General features: G+C 40.1%; 2 protein-coding genes across 3 annotated transcripts; one reads left to right on the top strand and one right to left on the bottom strand.

Moving 5' to 3' along the window:
* Window positions 1-412: 412 nt before the first annotated feature.
* Window positions 413-8639, bottom strand: gabarapl2 (GABA(A) receptor-associated protein like 2). The gene is made up of 4 exons (XM_026172625.2): window positions 8430-8639; window positions 7210-7265; window positions 6128-6300; window positions 413-2480 (listed from the first exon to the last, which is right to left on the bottom strand). Exons 1-4 carry the CDS (start codon window positions 8461-8463, stop codon window positions 2366-2368), a joined length of 378 nt encoding a protein of 125 aa, XP_026028410.1. The 5' UTR covers window positions 8464-8639; the 3' UTR covers window positions 413-2365.
* A 1349-nt stretch (window positions 8640-9988) lies between these two features.
* tmem231 (transmembrane protein 231) lies at window positions 9989-18420 on the top strand. 2 transcript variants are annotated; one of them, XM_026172628.2, is made up of 7 exons: window positions 9989-10412; window positions 11332-11498; window positions 12665-12793; window positions 14300-14443; window positions 15130-15211; window positions 15299-15404; window positions 17413-18420. In XM_026172628.2, the coding sequence occupies exons 1-7, from the start codon at window positions 10274-10276 to the stop codon at window positions 17573-17575; spliced, it is 930 nt and encodes a 309-aa protein (XP_026028413.1). In that variant the 5' UTR covers window positions 9989-10273; the 3' UTR covers window positions 17576-18420. The 2 variants fall into 2 exon arrangements, with proteins under 2 accessions (XP_026028413.1, XP_080160198.1); XM_080304072.1 differs by having other exon boundaries at window positions 15299-15396; window positions 17467-18420.
* The last annotated feature ends 545 nt before the right edge of the window (window positions 18421-18965 follow it).

Genomic DNA, 18965 nt, shown 5'->3' on the forward strand with positions numbered 1-18965 from the left:
GGACCTCCGTGTTTATTAACCCGATAGTTCTCCCGTTGTTTTAAAATTCATATTTAAATCTCATGACACATTCAGAAAAGATTCTGTTGAATTGTAAGTTTTTCAATCACTTTATGGTGATTGTTTTGTCACATTTTTCATTTTTTAATGCTGTTTTTTTAATCCTTGCCCCTATAAATATAGTTTTACTTACTTAATTACTTTTTTTAAGTAAAGACCTGAATACATCCTTCAGCCCTGGTTTTAAGTGTGTTTTCTGAGTAGCCAAGAAGTTTCCGTTTTAATGACGATTTCATCCTTTTGGCTCTTTACTGTCCATTTTTTGAGCTCCCTAAAGTGAAATGGTGCAATGCACTGAAGTGTAAATCCCAGTTATCACAGCTCATTAATAACACAAAAGACACAGCAGGACTCGCGCAAAACAATTTAATTACAGATCTGTGAATATTCAATTCCCAATCACATTTCATGAGGGATGAGGTTTCCCAGAAATAAAAATCGCAAATAAATAGTGAGCTCTTTATTATTGTGGTTAATGAGCCCATAATTAAATGTTAAACAGGATTTAAACATAAACGTTCACACGAGTTTAATACAATTCAAATAGCTTTACTTTTTAATTAAATGTCACACAAGGACTCGGCTGCACCCCAAGACACAGGTAGTAAAAATAAAACACTGAATGCTAAAATTTAAATATTGGATTAGAAAAAGAAAAAAGAGAGAAGTTCACCCACAGCTGTGAACTGCAGTCACCTCCCGGCCGCTCACGCTTGCGCACGCTGGCTAAGACGGTAACGCGACACTCCGGTCATCCATGTTGCACGGTGACAGACCAGCACATGTGCAAATCTGAGTGTGCAGTGACAACAAAGTTGGCAGGAACATGAAACTCTCAGTGCTAAATATACACCGCAGCTGAGTGTGAGCAGCTTTAATTTCCCGCTCAACCATAAATCGATGGTTTTTCAACGTGATTGTTGTCACCTTGTCAACTAGAAATAGATCAACAACCAACGATGACAGAACAACAGTGAATCAATGTTATTTCAATGTCAGTGTCAGGTTTCATCGGTATTTCAATGTTGTTTCAACATTGGTTTTGTGTTGACATTTCCATCCTGACGATTCTGATGGTTCAGATGGAAAATCAACATCTGTTCAGTGTCTCCTTGCTATCTGGGTGCGGTCAATATGTTTGACTTGTACCATTACATCATTTATATTTAGCTAAACTCATTCACAGGTTATTATGAATCAGGGGGAATCAGAAGACTGTTGGAATATTTTATTAGTGCTGTCAGTGTAATATTCATAGAATAACTCCCACTGAACATTTCAGAACTTAATGGGTTTGAACAGAAATGTTACATTTTTAAAAGTTCAGTGAATTAATAATAATAAATAACGAGGCTTCGGTTGTTTGTGTCTCTAAATTGAGGAAATATTCATTAAGGTTTTATTAATTATAAGGTTGTTTTGTCATTAATTGTATTTTGTTTATATGTTGTTGTTTTTTCTGACGGTATTTTAAAACTTCAAGTAAAGTGTTGGATTTTTTGAAGCAGTTCAATGAATTCGTGTTTATCCAGCACAACATCCTGTGCCGAGAGACTACCGTCGGGCTGGGGCAGTCTCGGTAACATCCCGAGGAGTGGCGCCGGCTAACATTCACGTGCTTATGATCAACCTTCAAGCCTATCCTGGGCCTTCTAACGAGTATCTTTTGTCTTGTGGTGAACATTTCATACATGATATGATGAGCAATACAAAGAATGCGGGTAAGTATTCTAGTCACAGGATTACTGCGTCTCTTTCTCACTTCCACTGAACATAAATATCTGTGACAACAAATAAAATGGAGCATGACTGTGTCACATAATGATTGGTTTGTGCATGCGTGTGTGTGTGTGTGTGTGTTTATTAACAGTGCCAGGATGATGAATGGTATCTGAAGTGGCTTTAATGTACATGACTGTTATTCAGATTCGCGGCAGTGTTAAAGATAATTCTCTCAGTAACTGGCCTTGAAATGGAGATCATGATAAAGTTCAGCGTTTGTTTGTTTGTTTGTTTGTTTTTTACATCATCCAAGCATCTGGGGAAAAAAGTTTGTTTATTGTAGCAAACTCGCATCATAAATGAGCAGTTTTAAGTATCAAAAGCTGATCAGAAATGCGAGTGCCAAATGTGTAGGTGCGTTACCTGTGTAACACATGTAAAGGCCAATTTCTGAAGCACTATGCACCAGTATATGTTAAGCCCTAATGTGTCGGTGTGTTTGGGGTTTTGTGTGTGTGTGTGTGTGTGTGTGTGTGTGTGTGTGTGCAAGCGTGTGAGAGAGAAACTAGTAATCAGTTATGCATTAACCCTGTGCTGTATAAAAGGCCTTGTAACCAAAGGTGTTTTCTCCGCTGTAGGCCACGTACAGAAAGCCGTCCTCGTCCTTCTCCTTGTCGTACAGCTGGCCCATCGTCAGACTGAAACACAGTAAAAACCGAATAGTTAGATGATGCACAAAACAGAGTCAGTCATGTCTACAGGCTTTACCTAAAGACAGATTCGACACCATTGCATTACTGCGCCGAGTGTTTATGCCACCTTCATCTTTTTGTTTTGAGAGGTCATGAGTGTGAGCTTCTGAATAACATGCTGGAAGACGGCTATCGGATATCCTGGTTTCTGACTCATATCATGACCATAATTATTAAATTAAATTTAGGTTTTACTCAGTATCACTTCAAACTACTTTGAGTTAGCCCATTAAGTAATCAGGAACGTGAAGTCGCAGAGCAAAGAACCTCAGGAGTCGCCCCCTGCTGGCAATTAAAACAAATGCATATTGTGGAATAGATTCACTTTTAGGCCAACACCGTATAAAAAAAAGGCCTGGGCAACAAACACATTACACCGACAGAAGCTCCTCGGCCTTGGAAACCCGTATCATTAAGCTCCTGGTGCACAGTTAATGTGCTGATGCCACAGGACTGAAATTCAATGAGACTGAAAACCGGATTCAGAAGCTGAGCCTGAGGTGTGGCCCAATACTACTAGCTATGTGCATTCTTTATATACAGTGCACAGATATATCAAAATCCTTCTTGAAGCAACTCTCACCACTCTATAGTGACCTTGGTAATTCCACCCAGCAGTTATTTGGGCAGCTCCACCCTTTAAATGGAGGAACAGATATAAAAGTAATTTGAAACTGTAATCTAAGTACCAGGATTTAACTGCATGTACTGAGATTTTGTAGACACAAGTTGATATGTGATGATAACTTGTCTGTGGTTTTGGGCATTTGACAATCATTCTAGCAAATGTTCCTCCTCAGGGTTCATGCGGGAGATCTGTGGATAGACCCACTGCCAACCCAAAAGGGCAAACCTGCTATGGGCTAGCCTAGTTTAACCCTCAAGGCCCAGATCGTGGTTTTCTGTGGGGAACCAATGATGGGTTTGCCTGCAGAAAACCTGCACTTTTCACACTGTTCAAAGTTAAACTGCAGAAGCAGAACTGCAGACCGTGTGCCTTTAAAAGTAAAAGTTAGCTGCAGCGTTTACTTTAAAGGTGGGAACTGCGTCGATTTTACAACAACAACAACTAGTAATTACTGAGAATTACCTGGGAAATCTGCCAACCAGTCTAGCATTGCACATTTCCTTAGCAACCAGTGGTTATGTCATGTCAAATATGACAAAGACCTGAGCAATGTTAAGCCCTACTGTGTCGGTGTGTCTAAATTTCATTAGACTCACTGTCAAATCTGATAAAAACTACAGGCCGTCTGTTTAACACCTTCAATGGGAGGTTGAGAGCTCAGCGATTACAGCCAGATGCATGTTTTTGCAACATGAACATGAACATTCCTCACAACAGCTGATTTACGTGTGGAATAAATTCCTCATAAAAAATGAATTTAAGTTTTAAAAATAAAAAAGAGCCGCTAGTGGTTCTTCCTTCTGGTTCCATTTATCAAAGCTGTGGACTGTAGGAGCTGTGCTTCTGAAACATCTTTGACATCCTCTTGCTAAACAACTACTTGGAGCAACCACATCAGTAGAGACGATGCCAAAAAACGTTGTCCCAGAGCCAGTCTTTTTTGTGGAACTGGTTCTAGATTTGGCTCCAGCATTATTGCTTTGTTAGTGAAGAGGTGGCATACGTGCTGTGGCTAGACTTTAATAAGGAGAGCAGTATCAGCGTGCTACAAAGCACTCAGAAGCAGATTCCTTTGATAAGCCGCCTCTCTCTGATCCCATCCCGTCCCGCCTCCACCAGTCAGAGCAGATGGCTGCACCTACTTGTTTCTGATGGACACTTCTTCCTGTTAACAGGGAGTTTGCCCTCCCCACTTTTGTCAACTGCTTCCTGATAGGGTCCCTTGGGATTGCTGGGGTTTCTTTCTAATAATGCAGGGTTTTAGCCTCACAATATGAAGCACAATGAAGTGACTTTTGTTAGAAATTGGTGCTATATAAGTAAAACCGGATTTAATTGAATAAACGACGAATAGATCAGAGACTTTCATGCTGCCTTATGAAAGAAAGTACAGGAGCATAAAGAGCATAAAACAGCTTCTTCCCATCGACCATCAGGCTACTCAACACTCACACCTAGAAAACTGCTGATCCCTGTGCAATATCTACCTTAAGTGCAAAGCACTATAGTAAAAATAATATATGGTGGAGAGTGATGTGTCATGATTTATAAGATGAATCATCATGAACATAATTCAATGACCACTAACAATTACGGTGGACAATAACACGTCCACGTTAAGTTGCGCTGATGAACTGAATTATTTAACATTAGCTTCACCACTACGTGAGCTACCTGGATATTCTTTGCCTCTCTGAAAGGACTGTGACAGCGAGCTCTGTCTGTCTGGGTCAATTTGAGGAATTTACATACACATTACCTCCTCTCTTCATTTCTTGTGCTTTTTCATGGTCTTTTATGGTTGATGGTGTAGCCACAGAAGAGAATTTTCTTCGAATACATACAGTATCACTGTTTTTAGTATTTACAGCTGTTTAGTGCCGGTAGGACACGTGACCCAAGGGCAACTAAACACAGGACAGCAAAGTGTCCAAAGAGGAGCAGTGTTTACACAGACATGACTTCTTTCTGGTGAATGGGAGCAACGCACAGAACTTAGAGGAGAGAAACAAAGTATCGATGCTATCGCACTAATATTGCTCCAATACCAATACCAGCGCTAGTATCGATACTACCGATATTTGGATCGATCCACCCTTGACGCCCCCACCCCTTCTATAATATTCACCTACCTCTATTATTTCCATCTATTCCACTGTTTACCCATACCATTGATAAAGCTGCTAACATTAGGATTAGCCCCTATGTACTTGGTGTTTTAAATTATGATAATATATTACTCTTTTATTCTTGTTCATGTTTGTCTGTATACACCAAGTTCAGCTGTGCTTCCAGTTTCTTTGTTTACTTAACCTTACAACAACCATGAAGCTTATTCCATCTTAAAACTGGTGAAAGTTTTGATTGAGGTGAAAGTGTAGCTTCAGACTCAAATGGAGCTGGATAAGAAATACTTCTACATACGATCCTGCTCATCAGTTACACAAGATGAATGGTTAAACACATTTTAGGTAACACACAGTGCGCACATTACAGCTTTGATAACGTCAGGCTGTTGATCCAGGGTAAAATGTGGCTAACAGATTTTAAACATAATTATTTTTATGTATTTATTGCAGAAATTTTGCTGTAACTATGTAATGAATTCTGGCGATGTGGCCAAAAACCACTAAACTCGAATCAGTTAATTCTTGGTTCCCAGGAGACATCTGAGTGAGGAGAACAGATGCTAAAAAAATCAACGTAACTCACATTTCTTTCTTAAGCTACAACTACAGAGTACAATTCATGCAATTCAAAGTAAATATTAACAATATACAGCATAAATATTTATTTCAAAGGTATTGTTAAACTCAAAAAAAGTTCAAATCATCTAACACATTTACATTCAATAAAATTATCGAGAAGAATGAGTTGGCACAAGGTTTTTTGGTCTCTGTGGTGCACACTCATGAGTTTGACCTTTAAATCTACTGACTTGCTGCAGAACGCAGCGCACTCTCACCTGGACTGGGGGACCGTTTTGTCAACGAAGAGGAAGATGGCTTTCTCTGAAGGCAGCTGGATGCGTTTCCTGATGATCCACATGAACTGGGCCACAGTGATGTCAGAGGGCACCAGGTACTTCCTCTTATCTATGTCCACTATCTGAGAGCCAGAAACCTTCTCCACTATCACCTGGAGTGCACACATTAACAGACAAATGCATTCTTACACACTGTGGTCATGCTGTGTGTGGGCCACAAATCTCCCAATACTGTAGCAAACACCTGCACTCCCTATCTGAAAGCTTCTGGCTGACCATTAAGCTTAGCCTTACAATAATGTCTGTGAGTGAAGTTGTAAGAACATATGTCACCAGTAAGCCCTCAGCAGCAAGGTACTTGTAAGGTTTTAAGGTGCGTCACAATCCATGGCTGATAGTCCTTCTTCTATCCACGCATGTTTTTATTGCATTTGCAATTTTCACTGGCTGAATGCAACACCAAACGTCACAGAGCCATAACTGTGGCCCATCCCAGCTGCCATAGTGCGAGAGGTAGAGTGTGCCCAGGTTGTCGCTGCGTCTGTGACGCACAACATCATTAAAGGATTCAGACAAAGGAGGGAAAATCCCACTGCACAAGGGACAAGGCTGAAAACTAATTTTAAATTTTGATCTCTGGGGTCCTCATGTTCTACTGCATTAGAGACAGACATTGCTCTCTATAGTAATCACTGCATGGGCTTAGGAATACATTAGTAAACCATGGTCAATGGAAAAAATAGACAAACTGAACAGACCTAGGCACTCTGCTGGGGTCTAACTTAATTAAGACAGACTGAGGAGAAATGGAAAGTTGTCCTGTGGTCATTTTCTGCCCGGATAGGCAGAAGAAAATGGATGGTGGTCTGGTCAATCAGAATCTCAAATTCTTTATGGAAACCGTGAATGTTGCATCCTCCAGGCTAAAGATGAGAAGGACCATCCTTCTTGCTACGGGCCTACAGCTCTGCTTATTTAAACAATGCCAGAGGACTGCACATTTACCCAATCCTGATGTGAATTTAGCAGGTTTTGGGTGACTGCCCTCCCCCACAACTCACCGGTACTCTGTCAGGATATTTGTTGCGTATTTTGGCTGACTCCACACATCGGTGCTCTGAAGGAGAGACAGGAAACAAACAGGAAGTCAGAGATTAAAGGGCTGAGCGAGGCCTCTTGGGATTCCTCTGGCCTTTCAAGCCAAGGCTAGTCAGATATATCGGCTCAAATGCACATTCAAGCACAGCATTAAGGTTGGCTGCAGTTTACGCAGACAGAGCGGCGGATGCCTTCTAACATCAACTCACAGTGTGATCATGTGTGTTAAAGTGGACACTTAAAGGCATTACTGTCACAGATCAGTAGTAAGTCACATCAGCAGCTTTTATTAAGTGATTATTATATCAGGAGGAGGAAAGAGCATCTATTGGAGGAAAGACTGCATGCAGCAGGGAAAACAATGAACAGAGGTCAGAGAGGATGAGGTGATGGGTGAGAAGATGTGTGCTTCATTTAGGTGCACACTTTCATTAGCCCAGTTAAGAGGCCTACTTTTGCTGTGTGTTTCTTTAAAAAGGAACTTCGAGATTATCTGAAGAGAGTATGGAGACAAAGGCTGAGGAGCAAAGCCGTTCCAGCAATCTAAATTTGGAGAGAACTTTACACCAAACTCAGTTCCAAATTCTGGCACATTATTAATAAACATAATAACACTTACACTGTTTGTGTTAGGTGTTACCAGCTCTGAATCACTGAGGAAGCCCTCTTCAGTACCCATTTAAGTTATAAGGCCTAGTTAAATAGACCCTGGAGGGGGTTACCCAGCAGCATGAACCAACACAAAAAGTTGTAGCCCTACTGCATACAGCCGAATTTGCCACAACAGTCCCTGACAGCCCTTAATCATGTTATTACCACAGGGTTTTAAGTAGTGATTACATATAGGCAAAGCAACATTAAATTGTGGGATTTTTAAATGCATTTTGGTTAAGAACATGCATGCAGTGGAAAAACACATTTCGGGGTAGGATTGATTGGATGCATCAGGGATATGAAAGGTGAGCCGGATTTTGACAGCGGTCATAACACTTGCAAGAATAATCTTAGCATTAGTTGCTAGCCATGCAGCATCAGCCATCATGGATTTATATGCTGAGGCAAGCAATACATTTCTACACCTATATGGGATGAGATGGCAACAATGGATGCGGAGAAAAAGACAGAACGGAGGGTGCGTGACATGACAAGATCTCTCGTTTCATAACAATCCAAACCCCTTTACCGAGGGAATGGTCCTCTTTAAACATCCATTTCATCTTTGCTGGATCCCCGCACTGACGCGTGACGGCAGGGTCGAAAGGCGGGCTTCTGAATCTGCGGATAATGTCCAAAAATCCAGACAAAAGCGGTCAAAACAAAACGTCAACAACCCCGCTGAGCCAGGAGCTTTCAGCTGTCCGTCTATCAGGGAGGTGACGTCACTGTCTGACACAGGGGAGGTGCTGATGGTTTTGGTGCTGCCTTCAAGTGCTCTCAGTCCAGCTACGAATGCAAGGGTGTCAACCATAAGGTCCGGGGGCCATCTTCGGCCGGGCAAAGAGTGTAATCAGGCACATTGGGGGGTTTTGGAAAATGTGAAAGATGACAAATATTGGACTTTTAACTGTATTTTCATACCTTTTACAGCTTTTCCCACCTCATAGCCATTCATAACAAAGTAATTAAGTAACAAATAAGCAATTAAATGATGCTCTACTAGAGCAATTTATTGATTTGCAAAAAGTCCACAGACAAAAAATTAAAAAAAAAATTAACAACTAAAACTTTCTGTTATATAATTACAGAACAGTCTAGGCAATGAGATAGCAGAATTGCTTCTCTAATTTTACACATGTATTTTTTTTTTTACAACATAAGCCCAGAATCATTAAGGCTGGTGTTACTTTTTCACTAACTACAGTACAAAAACGTTATCATGTAGAAAAACCGATTTGGACTGTAAATGTGCAGTTAAACCTCTGGTCAATGACAATAAGCAGAGTTTCACTCATCTGGCCCACTTAAGATCAAAGTGGTCTGCATGTGGGCCACAATGTAAAATGAATTTGACATCGGTGTTAATGCATAATGAACCCATCCAACCATCCATAATAATAATAATAATAATAATAATAATAATAATAATAATAATAATAATAATAATAATAATAATAATAACAAACACAAAATTATCTTTAATGATGATTTATTTTCTATTGTGTACAATTATATATTATGTAGCAATTAATATCTTATTTTAAGATGAAAACTACCACACAGAATTTCATTATGTGACTGCATAGTGAAAAATAAAGAATATTTAGATTGGCATGTAAAGGGAAAATGCAAAATGAACAGAAAGTGATAGAAAAAACCCAACAGACACGTGTTTGCAGACATACCCAACTGAAAACATAGGCAAATACAGGAAGTGGCCTGAAACGGGTGCAAATTGACGAGATGCAAAAAGACACAAAGTAAGAGACACAAAACCTCCTCAAAGAGAAACTAAAAAATAATCAGAGACCCCCCTATCCTCAAAAAGATTGAAAAAAAAAACCCGCAAACAACTTGAAACAGACACAAAAAGGGCCGCAAAGCGAAGCAAACTGATGAAAACGGTGATGAAATTATTCAAAAGTCAAAATTACAAGAAATAAATGCACAATAACCACAAAAATATAGAATCCCTGCCTGTAATGCGTTTCTGCTTCTGTACACGTTTTGTGTGTGTGTGTGTGTGTGTGTGTGTGTGTGTGTGTGTATGTGCTCCTCACCGTGCTGGTATCGCGTGAATGCAGCACAAACGCGAACACTGGCAGCCATGGTAACCGCCAGACGCTAAGCTAGGAAGGAACATGGCGCGGTACTTGGTGCTAACATAAATAGCATGTTAATTCGCTGTGTTTTTGACCAGTGCCCTACTAGACTCACTTCATTACGGAAGCGGTTAGATGACTAAGGGATAATTTGTGGTTGCTTAGCATTTTATTGTCGGTTTGCCCACGCTGATCCTCCGAGGGCTTTCCGTCGGTTTAGCATCTTTGCTATCTGGAAGACTGAGCTGTTTATACCTCCAGCACACTTATGGCTTTCTATGAGGTGTACTCTCACCCGGCTTTGATTCGGTACAAAACGAGCGTGTGCACGAAAGCCACGCTGTTCCTGGTTGTGGTTCTGTGCCTCACCTACATCCCGCCTCTGCTGGTTGCTTACAGGAGCCAAGGTACATTTACGGTCCAGAAACTCTACATGCGCTCTAAAAACTACACCCTTTAACAGCAACACATGCCACGCTAATAGAAGCAAAATATTTGTTTGCACGTCACTCATGGAAAAACACCCGGGTTGCGCCACGCCATGGAATTTTCATAGATAGATTTTGCTGGTAAGGCAAAATCCAGTGGCACTTCCTCTATTCTCCCAAGTCTGCTAGGTATCAAAGCATGGGACAAGCCATGAAGTTTTAAATTACATTTATAAAACTCCCGATTGAAGCTTTTATACACCTATTAAGATTCATTTTGCACTATCAGACTTCATTTATCTCTGTCAGGAATCACAGGCTCCCTGTTTCTCTTATTGCTCTCGTATGACTGTGAAACATGTTAAAACGCTTAATTCATGTCTGCTTTAAACAGAAAACACATAGAAAGCATTGTACGTGGTTGTTTGATTGGCAGTAATTATTTTCACGTTTATTATTACAACTGATAAACAAGTGGTTGGTGGTGTCCATGTGTAAAATGACAACAGAGTTGAAAACAGAAGCCTTCAGTGACATCATCAAGCTGCTTCTGTTTTCTAAATGAGGATAATTTAAGAAATGTATTTTAGTATTATTTTCACTGACTTTGAATACAGCATGGTTGTTGGAGCCAGACCAGCTGTTTTGGGTCTTTCAGAAACTGCTGATTTACCGGAATTTACTGGGATTTCCCCACACAAAAATCTCAACTCCAGTCTCTTGACCTCCAAGGAGTGGTCCAGCAATTCATTTATTTATTTATTTATTTCAAATAGGTGCTAGTCTGATTTATTTTGCATATGTCTGTAATTACACCAAGTAAGTAGTTGTAGAAAACTGAACAGTTTGAGTGGTACAAATACATGCTCCTTGTTCTCAAACTTGTTTTTAATTTTAGGTTTTTGGATAAAAAGGAGCACTTATGAGGAACAGCCAGTTGTGAGATTCCAGTATCAGACTCTGCTTGTTGCAGCAACCAGTACTAGGGGAGAATATGTCGCCTGGAGCACCTTCCCCCAACTTAACAACATGCTAGGAGCCAACCTCCGGATTCCTGCTGTCACTGTAAGAATGTGTTCACAACACGCCACTCAAATCAGCACGGTGCTTATGTTCTCTGGTAACAAACTACAGCAGAATCGATCCTGTTTTAATAGAAGACATGATATTTAAGTAATGAACTAAAGCACTGTGTTCACAGTTGAGTTTTTTGAGCAGATGACTGGATTGGATTAGATGAGATTAGACAGGTGATTAGAGTTTATGCTGAAATCAGAATTTAGAAGTAAGAAACTTGGCCGTGGTGTAAGCTTCATTTTCATGCTCATTCTGTGTATTTGTGAATGGTGCTTGTGACCAAAGTAGCTGTTAGTGAGTGCATCAGTGTTTTTCATCAGTAGGACCCAAGCAGCAACTTATGGGGCTGAGAAATGAACATGCAGTTCCCCTGATTCCCTTTTGGGGCCTTCTCAAAGAGTAAGGGAGTCTCCATAGACTCCCATTTAGTGCTGTGGGGAGTTTTTGTCAATGTCACAAGGTTGCTGTTGAATTTCGTTTATGTGGCTGAGCCGTTAGCTTGCTTTGAATTAGGAGGCAGCTTTGTTAAGGCGAGTGTGTCCAGTGAAGCAATGTTTTTCAGGTGGGCCAGTTAAATGTAAATTTTGCTCGTTTATCTCAGGATGGTGGTGCATGAGATGCAGCTTCTTGTTCTTGTTTTTAGTGATTATTAAATTTATTTAATACAATATCAATATTTGGTGTCCCCACGTTGATACAAAACTGCCTCACAAAATCAGTCAGTATAGAATAGCTGCAGATTTAGGCATTTATGTATTGGTTTAATATTTTTCAGCTCCAATACGAACTTGTAATAAATGTACAAAAACATTAGGTAAGTCTGCATTGTACCATCACAAAAGTACCGAAAGGCCTCACATGGCAATTACTTTAATTTTCTTATTTCATACAATAATTAATGATTTCACTGTGTGTAATACATTAGAAATGTCAATTATGTTATTTTTCCTTGTAGTCCAGTTGCTCAGTGAGCAGTTTGAGTTTACTGTCATTGAAAAGCTGGAAAACGTATTAAGTAGCGAGCCCTGGTTTAAAAAAGTGTCCGTTCCTGCATAATAAACATCATGTTTGTACTGAACAGTGGACAGATATGATTTTTTTTACTTTTAATAACAGTAGAGTCTGCTTTGTTCTTCTGTGACTGCACTTTGCAGGTGAGAGAAGAGGACCAGAACCAGGATGGGAAACTGGACCTCCTGGTCTTTCAGCTGCAGCTTCCTCTGAAACCCAATGAGCAGGTGTACAGCATTCAGCTGCTGCTCACCTTCAGCTACCAGCTCTTTGTATGTATCCCACAGCATTACCCACTCGCACAGACACTCCATGAATCTGTTAAGCTAGTTAGTGCAAATTAAAGGTTGCACATTGGGCCATAAATAACATGGTTCACCACTAAAGATGCTCCAAAAAGGCACCAACAGCAATAAGATGGCCAAGAGGTCCACGTTACTGACTTTAGATAGTTTAGGTTTGACCTTTCCTCCGTAGGAAACACCTTTTCATCAGACAAGGCTTTCTACTAACTTTAAACCTGAGAAGGAGCCATAAAAAGTTTATTTCTTTCACTTATGAAACTAATGTTATGAAACGTGATAAAACTTGTGAGGTAATGGTGGGGCTGGAGCTAAGAGGCACAGATCACCACGTGATTTTTATCAGTTTTAGTAGCTTTGGGGATTTTTTAAAAGCCTTTTAAGCAGTTTTAAATGTCAATATTTCTCTCACTCTGCCTGCTAAAAATAGAATTAAAGCTGCAAGCAGCGACGAGAGGGCCCCCGCACCCTGGCGTATATCCAGGTGCGCTGCGGGCATAGGTGTCCATGCTGGACACCTATGCCCACTAGGTGGCGATGGAGAATACCATCTAAAGATCTCTGAAGCATATCAGACGTTGAACCACAAGTGAAGACGGGAAATAACCTACTGTGTATTTCCTGTCTCCACTAGGTGGCGCCATAAGTGTGACCTAATATTGGCACACAGATGTCTCTAGACTCGCATCGAAGCTGTGAAGTTTGGGACATACTGGACGATGTTTAGCTGAGATTTGACAATGTCGTGTCCTGTGGCGAATGAGTGAAAATTAGCGTGCCGCCAGGACCACGCCTTTTCGTGAAAATTCAAAAGCTTTGCAATTTAACATCACCGAAGCCTTTAGATTGTACTCACCAAAGCTCATGTAGATCTGATAAAAACCCTAGGAGGAGTTAGCTAACGTACGAGGCCTGAAAATGGACGAAATTGCCGCAAAATTCCACTTTAAATTAAAAATGGCTGACTTCCTGTTAGGTTTAGGTCAATGGGCCCCGGGACTTTTTGTTTGTCTCATGTTATACATGTTTACCAAATTTGACTCATGTAGCTCAGCTATGTGTCTGTAGTACTTCTTAATAGCCAGCATCGGTGGCGCTCTAGAGCCATTTTGAAACGCTAAATCGGTAAAATATGTAGATTTTATGTAAATTTTCAGCAGAACTGAGGCGTATGCACAATTTCACGAGTTTTTGAGCCTCAAATAGGCGATTCATTTGCCTGAATATTGATAAACAACAAAGCAGATACAATAACCTTCACACTTTTAGTGTTTGGGCCCCAATTATTACATGTGTAAACACATTTTTTCAGACAGGTAATAAATATTACCTGTTTAATAACAGGTATTTCAAAGTGCTGTAAATAATAAAATGTGGCCTTCAGTGTGACAGCACCAAAGTAGGGCCTTCAGGACCGTCTACGGCTGGTGGTTCAGCTAAAGCAGAGCGTAATATTTGTTGTTGTTGTTTTCCCAGCGGATGTCCACCGTGGTGATGCAGAGTCTGGCATACATGCAGCACTCCTCTTCTGTCCCCGGAGCTAAGCTGTTCATCAGCGGAGACCTGAGGCTGCAGCAGAGAACGCCTTTGCCTCACAGGGGGCTCTACAATATTTATAATGTAAGAGGACACGGGATCACCACCTTTTTCTCTCGCTACACCCTTTAGAGTAGATGAGTGCTTTGCTACCACATTCTGAGCCTGGAGCGGAGCAGAAAGGCACTTTTAAGATCTGATATCCAAAAGCTTCGTGCTTCAGTGGTTAGCGTCATTGTAGTATGCATGTGTTTGGTTTGCTAACAATGTTTGCTAATGTTAAATTAAACACACCAACCACATCCCAAGTGTCTTGCTTTACAAGAAGGGTCATTCACAGCAGAACAGTAGCTTCTTATCTTTTCTGTCTTCTGTAAAGGCGTGTATTTGTTAAGCACTCACTACCACTGTAACAGCCCACTAAACGCGCTTTTAAACTGGGTGTATGCATGATGGTGTCAGAGAGGCACCTGCCCAAATTTGTATCCATATGGTGTCATTTTTTAGAATATGTGTGACTTAGACATCCACAGCAAATGTAACTCCACATAAAACAAAACAAATCTGCATAAAATACTCCTGAAGTATTAATCTAAAGTTTACTTCAATATCAGAGTAATTCAGCTAGTGATTTTAGCCATCGCAATAACCCCGTATAAAAATATATTTGCAGTACACCATGCATCTTTGCTGTGTCAGTGTTAATACATGCTATGGGGGATGATTATACGTTAATGTGCTGTTTTCTCTTCCTCCGCGTTGATGCTAAGGTGTCGGTGATCGATGGCTCCAGCCCTTTTGCGAGCGCGTATGACCTCGAGAATATAATCAGGAGCTACCAGAACAGAAACTGTGAGTTGACAAAGGCGCTGCTCTTGTTCGGTTTAATGTAAATTTAGTCAAATTTTGCAAGTGTGTATTTTTTTTTTCCTGCCACAGTGACCACAGTGCTGTCCTGCCCAATCCCCGTGTGGACTATAGGACGAGCTGCTGCTGCTCCCTTTGAGTTTAAAGCTGAAATCCGCTACCCTGTGGAGGTCATCAGATATCCTTTTGATAAATACATTAAAATGGACATGTTTGTTTTCACATAGAGTAACCTTCAAATAAATATATCTTTGAATACTTTCTATGGATAAGGTTTATTTAAGGTGGGACGCTGCAGACAAAGCATGTTTTTTTCATGGACTGTTCAATTTTGAGCTTCCGAGGTATTTTATATAGTCTTGTCAGTCCTCTGACATGCTTTTGAGATGGTAATACAAAGGAAATGTCCAGAACAAACACTGAGGTGCTTGTTTTACACCTCTGGTAATGCACATGTATGTAAATTACTGTCATTTCCCAATACAAAACTTTAACAGTCATTTTCTTACACTCTGACATACTCTTCTACGTCATTTGCATACACCAGAGTTTCCTGTTTTATTCCTGCCTGTATCGTGATGCTTTGTATGGCCTTTTTGGCTATAGAATATGGATTTCATTGTGTATTTTCTGATTCATGAAGCGATAAAGAGAGATCTCAAACACTACCTCTATAAAAACCTTGAACTCATTTGGGGTGATCCTTCATTTGGACATTTGTGAAACCTCGTAATGTAAAAAATGATTATAAATAATTTAAGTAAACTTTCTGTCAGTATATGTTAGCTCCATGTCTCCAGAAGCCCAGAAACATTTCATAATAAAAAAGAGGTTTATGATAAATTTTATCTCATGTAAGTAGGCTTTTATTGGACATGTTTTCCACAGCAGTACTGTGCATGCATAAAACTAGGAAGGTAAAGGGAGGCTGTAGCAGCAAACCTCTGAATGTTTATTCTCTGAAAAATCAAATATTATTTCATCTTTACTCAATCAGGCGTCACATAGCTTTGTTGTTCAAAGCACTGTAAAATAATTCTGCAAAATCACTGCATCAGAAAAAGTAAGTAAAATGAATGTGGTGAGTTAGAATAACATGCAGTAGCTTAATTAACTAAGTGCTTTAATTTAGCTGGTAATTCAGCTCCGTTTGCATGATATTAACATTTTATGTCAGGAGACTGGGATGTCGTTTTCTTTGTCCCATTCAGTGCTTTACTTATTCACATGCTAAACTTTGCTATGAAGTTTTGGGTGAAAGAAAAGTCAGGTAAAATTAAGAAACTTGTAAAACATGAGTACAGAAAATTTAGAGCAGGGATGTTAAAATCATTAAAGTGACTTAAGTGACTTAAAGACTTGAAGAACTTTTTTGTCATTGTAGTTATACAACAAAATCTGTTTGGTAGCTCACAGAGGCCAGCAGCAATAAAACAAGAAACAGCATAGTAACATAATACAGTCACATTATACAGTGGGCCACATAATAATGGACTGGATTTTATATAGCGCTTTTCAAGGCACCCAAAGTGCTTTACAATACCACTATTCATTCACTCTCACATTCATACACTGGTGGAGGCAGCTACAGTTGTAGCCACAGCTGCCCTGGGGCAGACTGACAGAAGCGAGGCTGCCATATCGTGCCATCGGCCCCTCTCCAACCCACGCTCAGCCCACGCTCCAACGTTAAGTGGGCCAGAGGTGTTAGACTCCCCTTTCTGTCACTGTACAGAGGTTTAACTGCACATTTAATCCTGGAGATGTCTTAATATAAGAATAAGAAGTGCAAATACAACATTACATTTACGTCATTTTTCTGCACAGTAGAGAAACAGATGTGTAAAAGTTAAAAGAAAAAGTTCTGGTAGTTCATTGTTCTAACATGTAATTATCCTGAAAAAAAACCTCTGTCATTTAATTGTTTGTGTATTTTATTTAATTCATTTGGTGTAGTGTGAATGACCTTAAAAAAGGTCATTAGTAGTAGCAGAAGCTGTAAACCGTGCCAAAATACAGTTAAAAATTAAAAATGTGTGCCGGTGCATTCACATCTGCCAAAGCAGTCCAGAGGCCCAGACTGGAGTCTTTGTTGGGCTGATTCTGATTCTAATGTTTGACACCCCTGATTTTGGGGTGTGGTGTCTAATTTTTGTCATTGTTTCTGCCTTGACTTCTCCCTCCACCTATCGCCCCGGCTTCTGGGAAACCATCAAATTTGCCTGGATTCAATATGTCAGCATCCTCCTCATCTTCCTCTGGGTCTTTGAACGCATCCAGAGATTTGTTTTCCAGAACCAGGTTCTGACAACTGTCCCAGTCCCAGTGGGAAAACCTCACATGTCATGATGGTAGTGCTTCAACCTCCTTATGCAGCCTGCCCACAATCTTCTTTTTCCTTGTTCTTCTTTGAACTTCTTTCTGCTGTTGCCTCTCATGTGTTAACTCAGGTTTACAGTTAGCAGTAAGTGCTGCCCCATCATCGTCCAGAAAACCTGTTTTGGTGATCTGAAACACATTCACACATTAGGACCAGGCAGCATCCTCGCAACATCAGTACAACCAGCACCCATGCTGCACATTCAATTTTAAAACTGCTTTGATATTTGTTAGAAAGCAGAATCAGTCTGTCTTTTGTTGCATGCAGGAACTTAAAAAACAAAAAGTAGTGTCTGAAAGGTTAGACACGTTCGAGGTTCCTTCTTTTGTGCAGAGACAACAGTGCACGTAGCGCTGATTGACCTGTGCTGGCACAACTCAACAGCTGCCTCTATACGATAAAGCGCACTGAAGTTATACGACTCACAGATGTCCCGTTATCTCGAACATCCATGGGCGTGGCAGTGTTGAAAACAAACTGTCTGCTGTAGTTAGGAATTTGTAGTTGGCAGTTTGGAGATATTTTTTGTGAGAAACAGGAGTTTCTGTATGAATGAAATCCCATGTAGCAAATCTTTAAGATTTTAAAATTTTATTGCTTTTTTCTTTACCACCTGAGGAGCAATGAAGCAACCTCCTCTAATAAAGCTGAATAGTTGTTTCTCTGAAAAGTGGATCTTTTTCTTTCTGCTGCTGTTTTCTAGCAACTGTTTAGGAAATATGAGAAGAGTTTGTGCTATTGTGTGAGTGTATGTGGCAGAATCAGTCTTTTGTGTTGTGGCATAATGGATAATAAATATTTTTTACAGTTTTAACTATGTGTGTCTGCTTTAACCATAACATGTGTGTGATGATTTCCTAAGAAATGAAAACTAAAACCTGTTTTTTTTTTTTTAAGTATTCAGACTTTTTCTGAAGCAACCTGTTGTTTTTTAATGTTTTGTGACTTTTTCACGAAGCCATAACCCCAACTCACAACAATATTTATCTTAAGACACTTTATATCATAGGGTTAATAACCAATGAGCTAATGATCTCCTGTGTGAAAGCACTTCAAAGGAGTTCACAACAACCGAGCTAATGGAGGGCTGCAAGTAACCAGAGATCATAAATGTGCAATCCTAGCATGTGAAATACCAGAAGGAACTAAGTGTGAGAAAATGAGATAATGTTAATCATGAGGTTCAAAAGAATTAATGGTTAACCGATCCTATCATCAGAATATTTAGACAGAGCAAATGGCCAACACAGCTCGAACTGGCTGAAGGATGATTCTCTCCCTGTCTTGGAGTTGTCACAGCCCTAATCCTCAAGATTAGGACAGAAGAATTTTTCTTTGTGTGTTAGGAAGCATTCCTGG

Source organism: Astatotilapia calliptera, chromosome 7, assembly GCF_964374335.1.
Source record: "Astatotilapia calliptera chromosome 7, fAstCal68.1, whole genome shotgun sequence".
NCBI classification, from domain to species: domain Eukaryota; kingdom Metazoa; phylum Chordata; class Actinopteri; order Cichliformes; family Cichlidae; genus Astatotilapia; species Astatotilapia calliptera.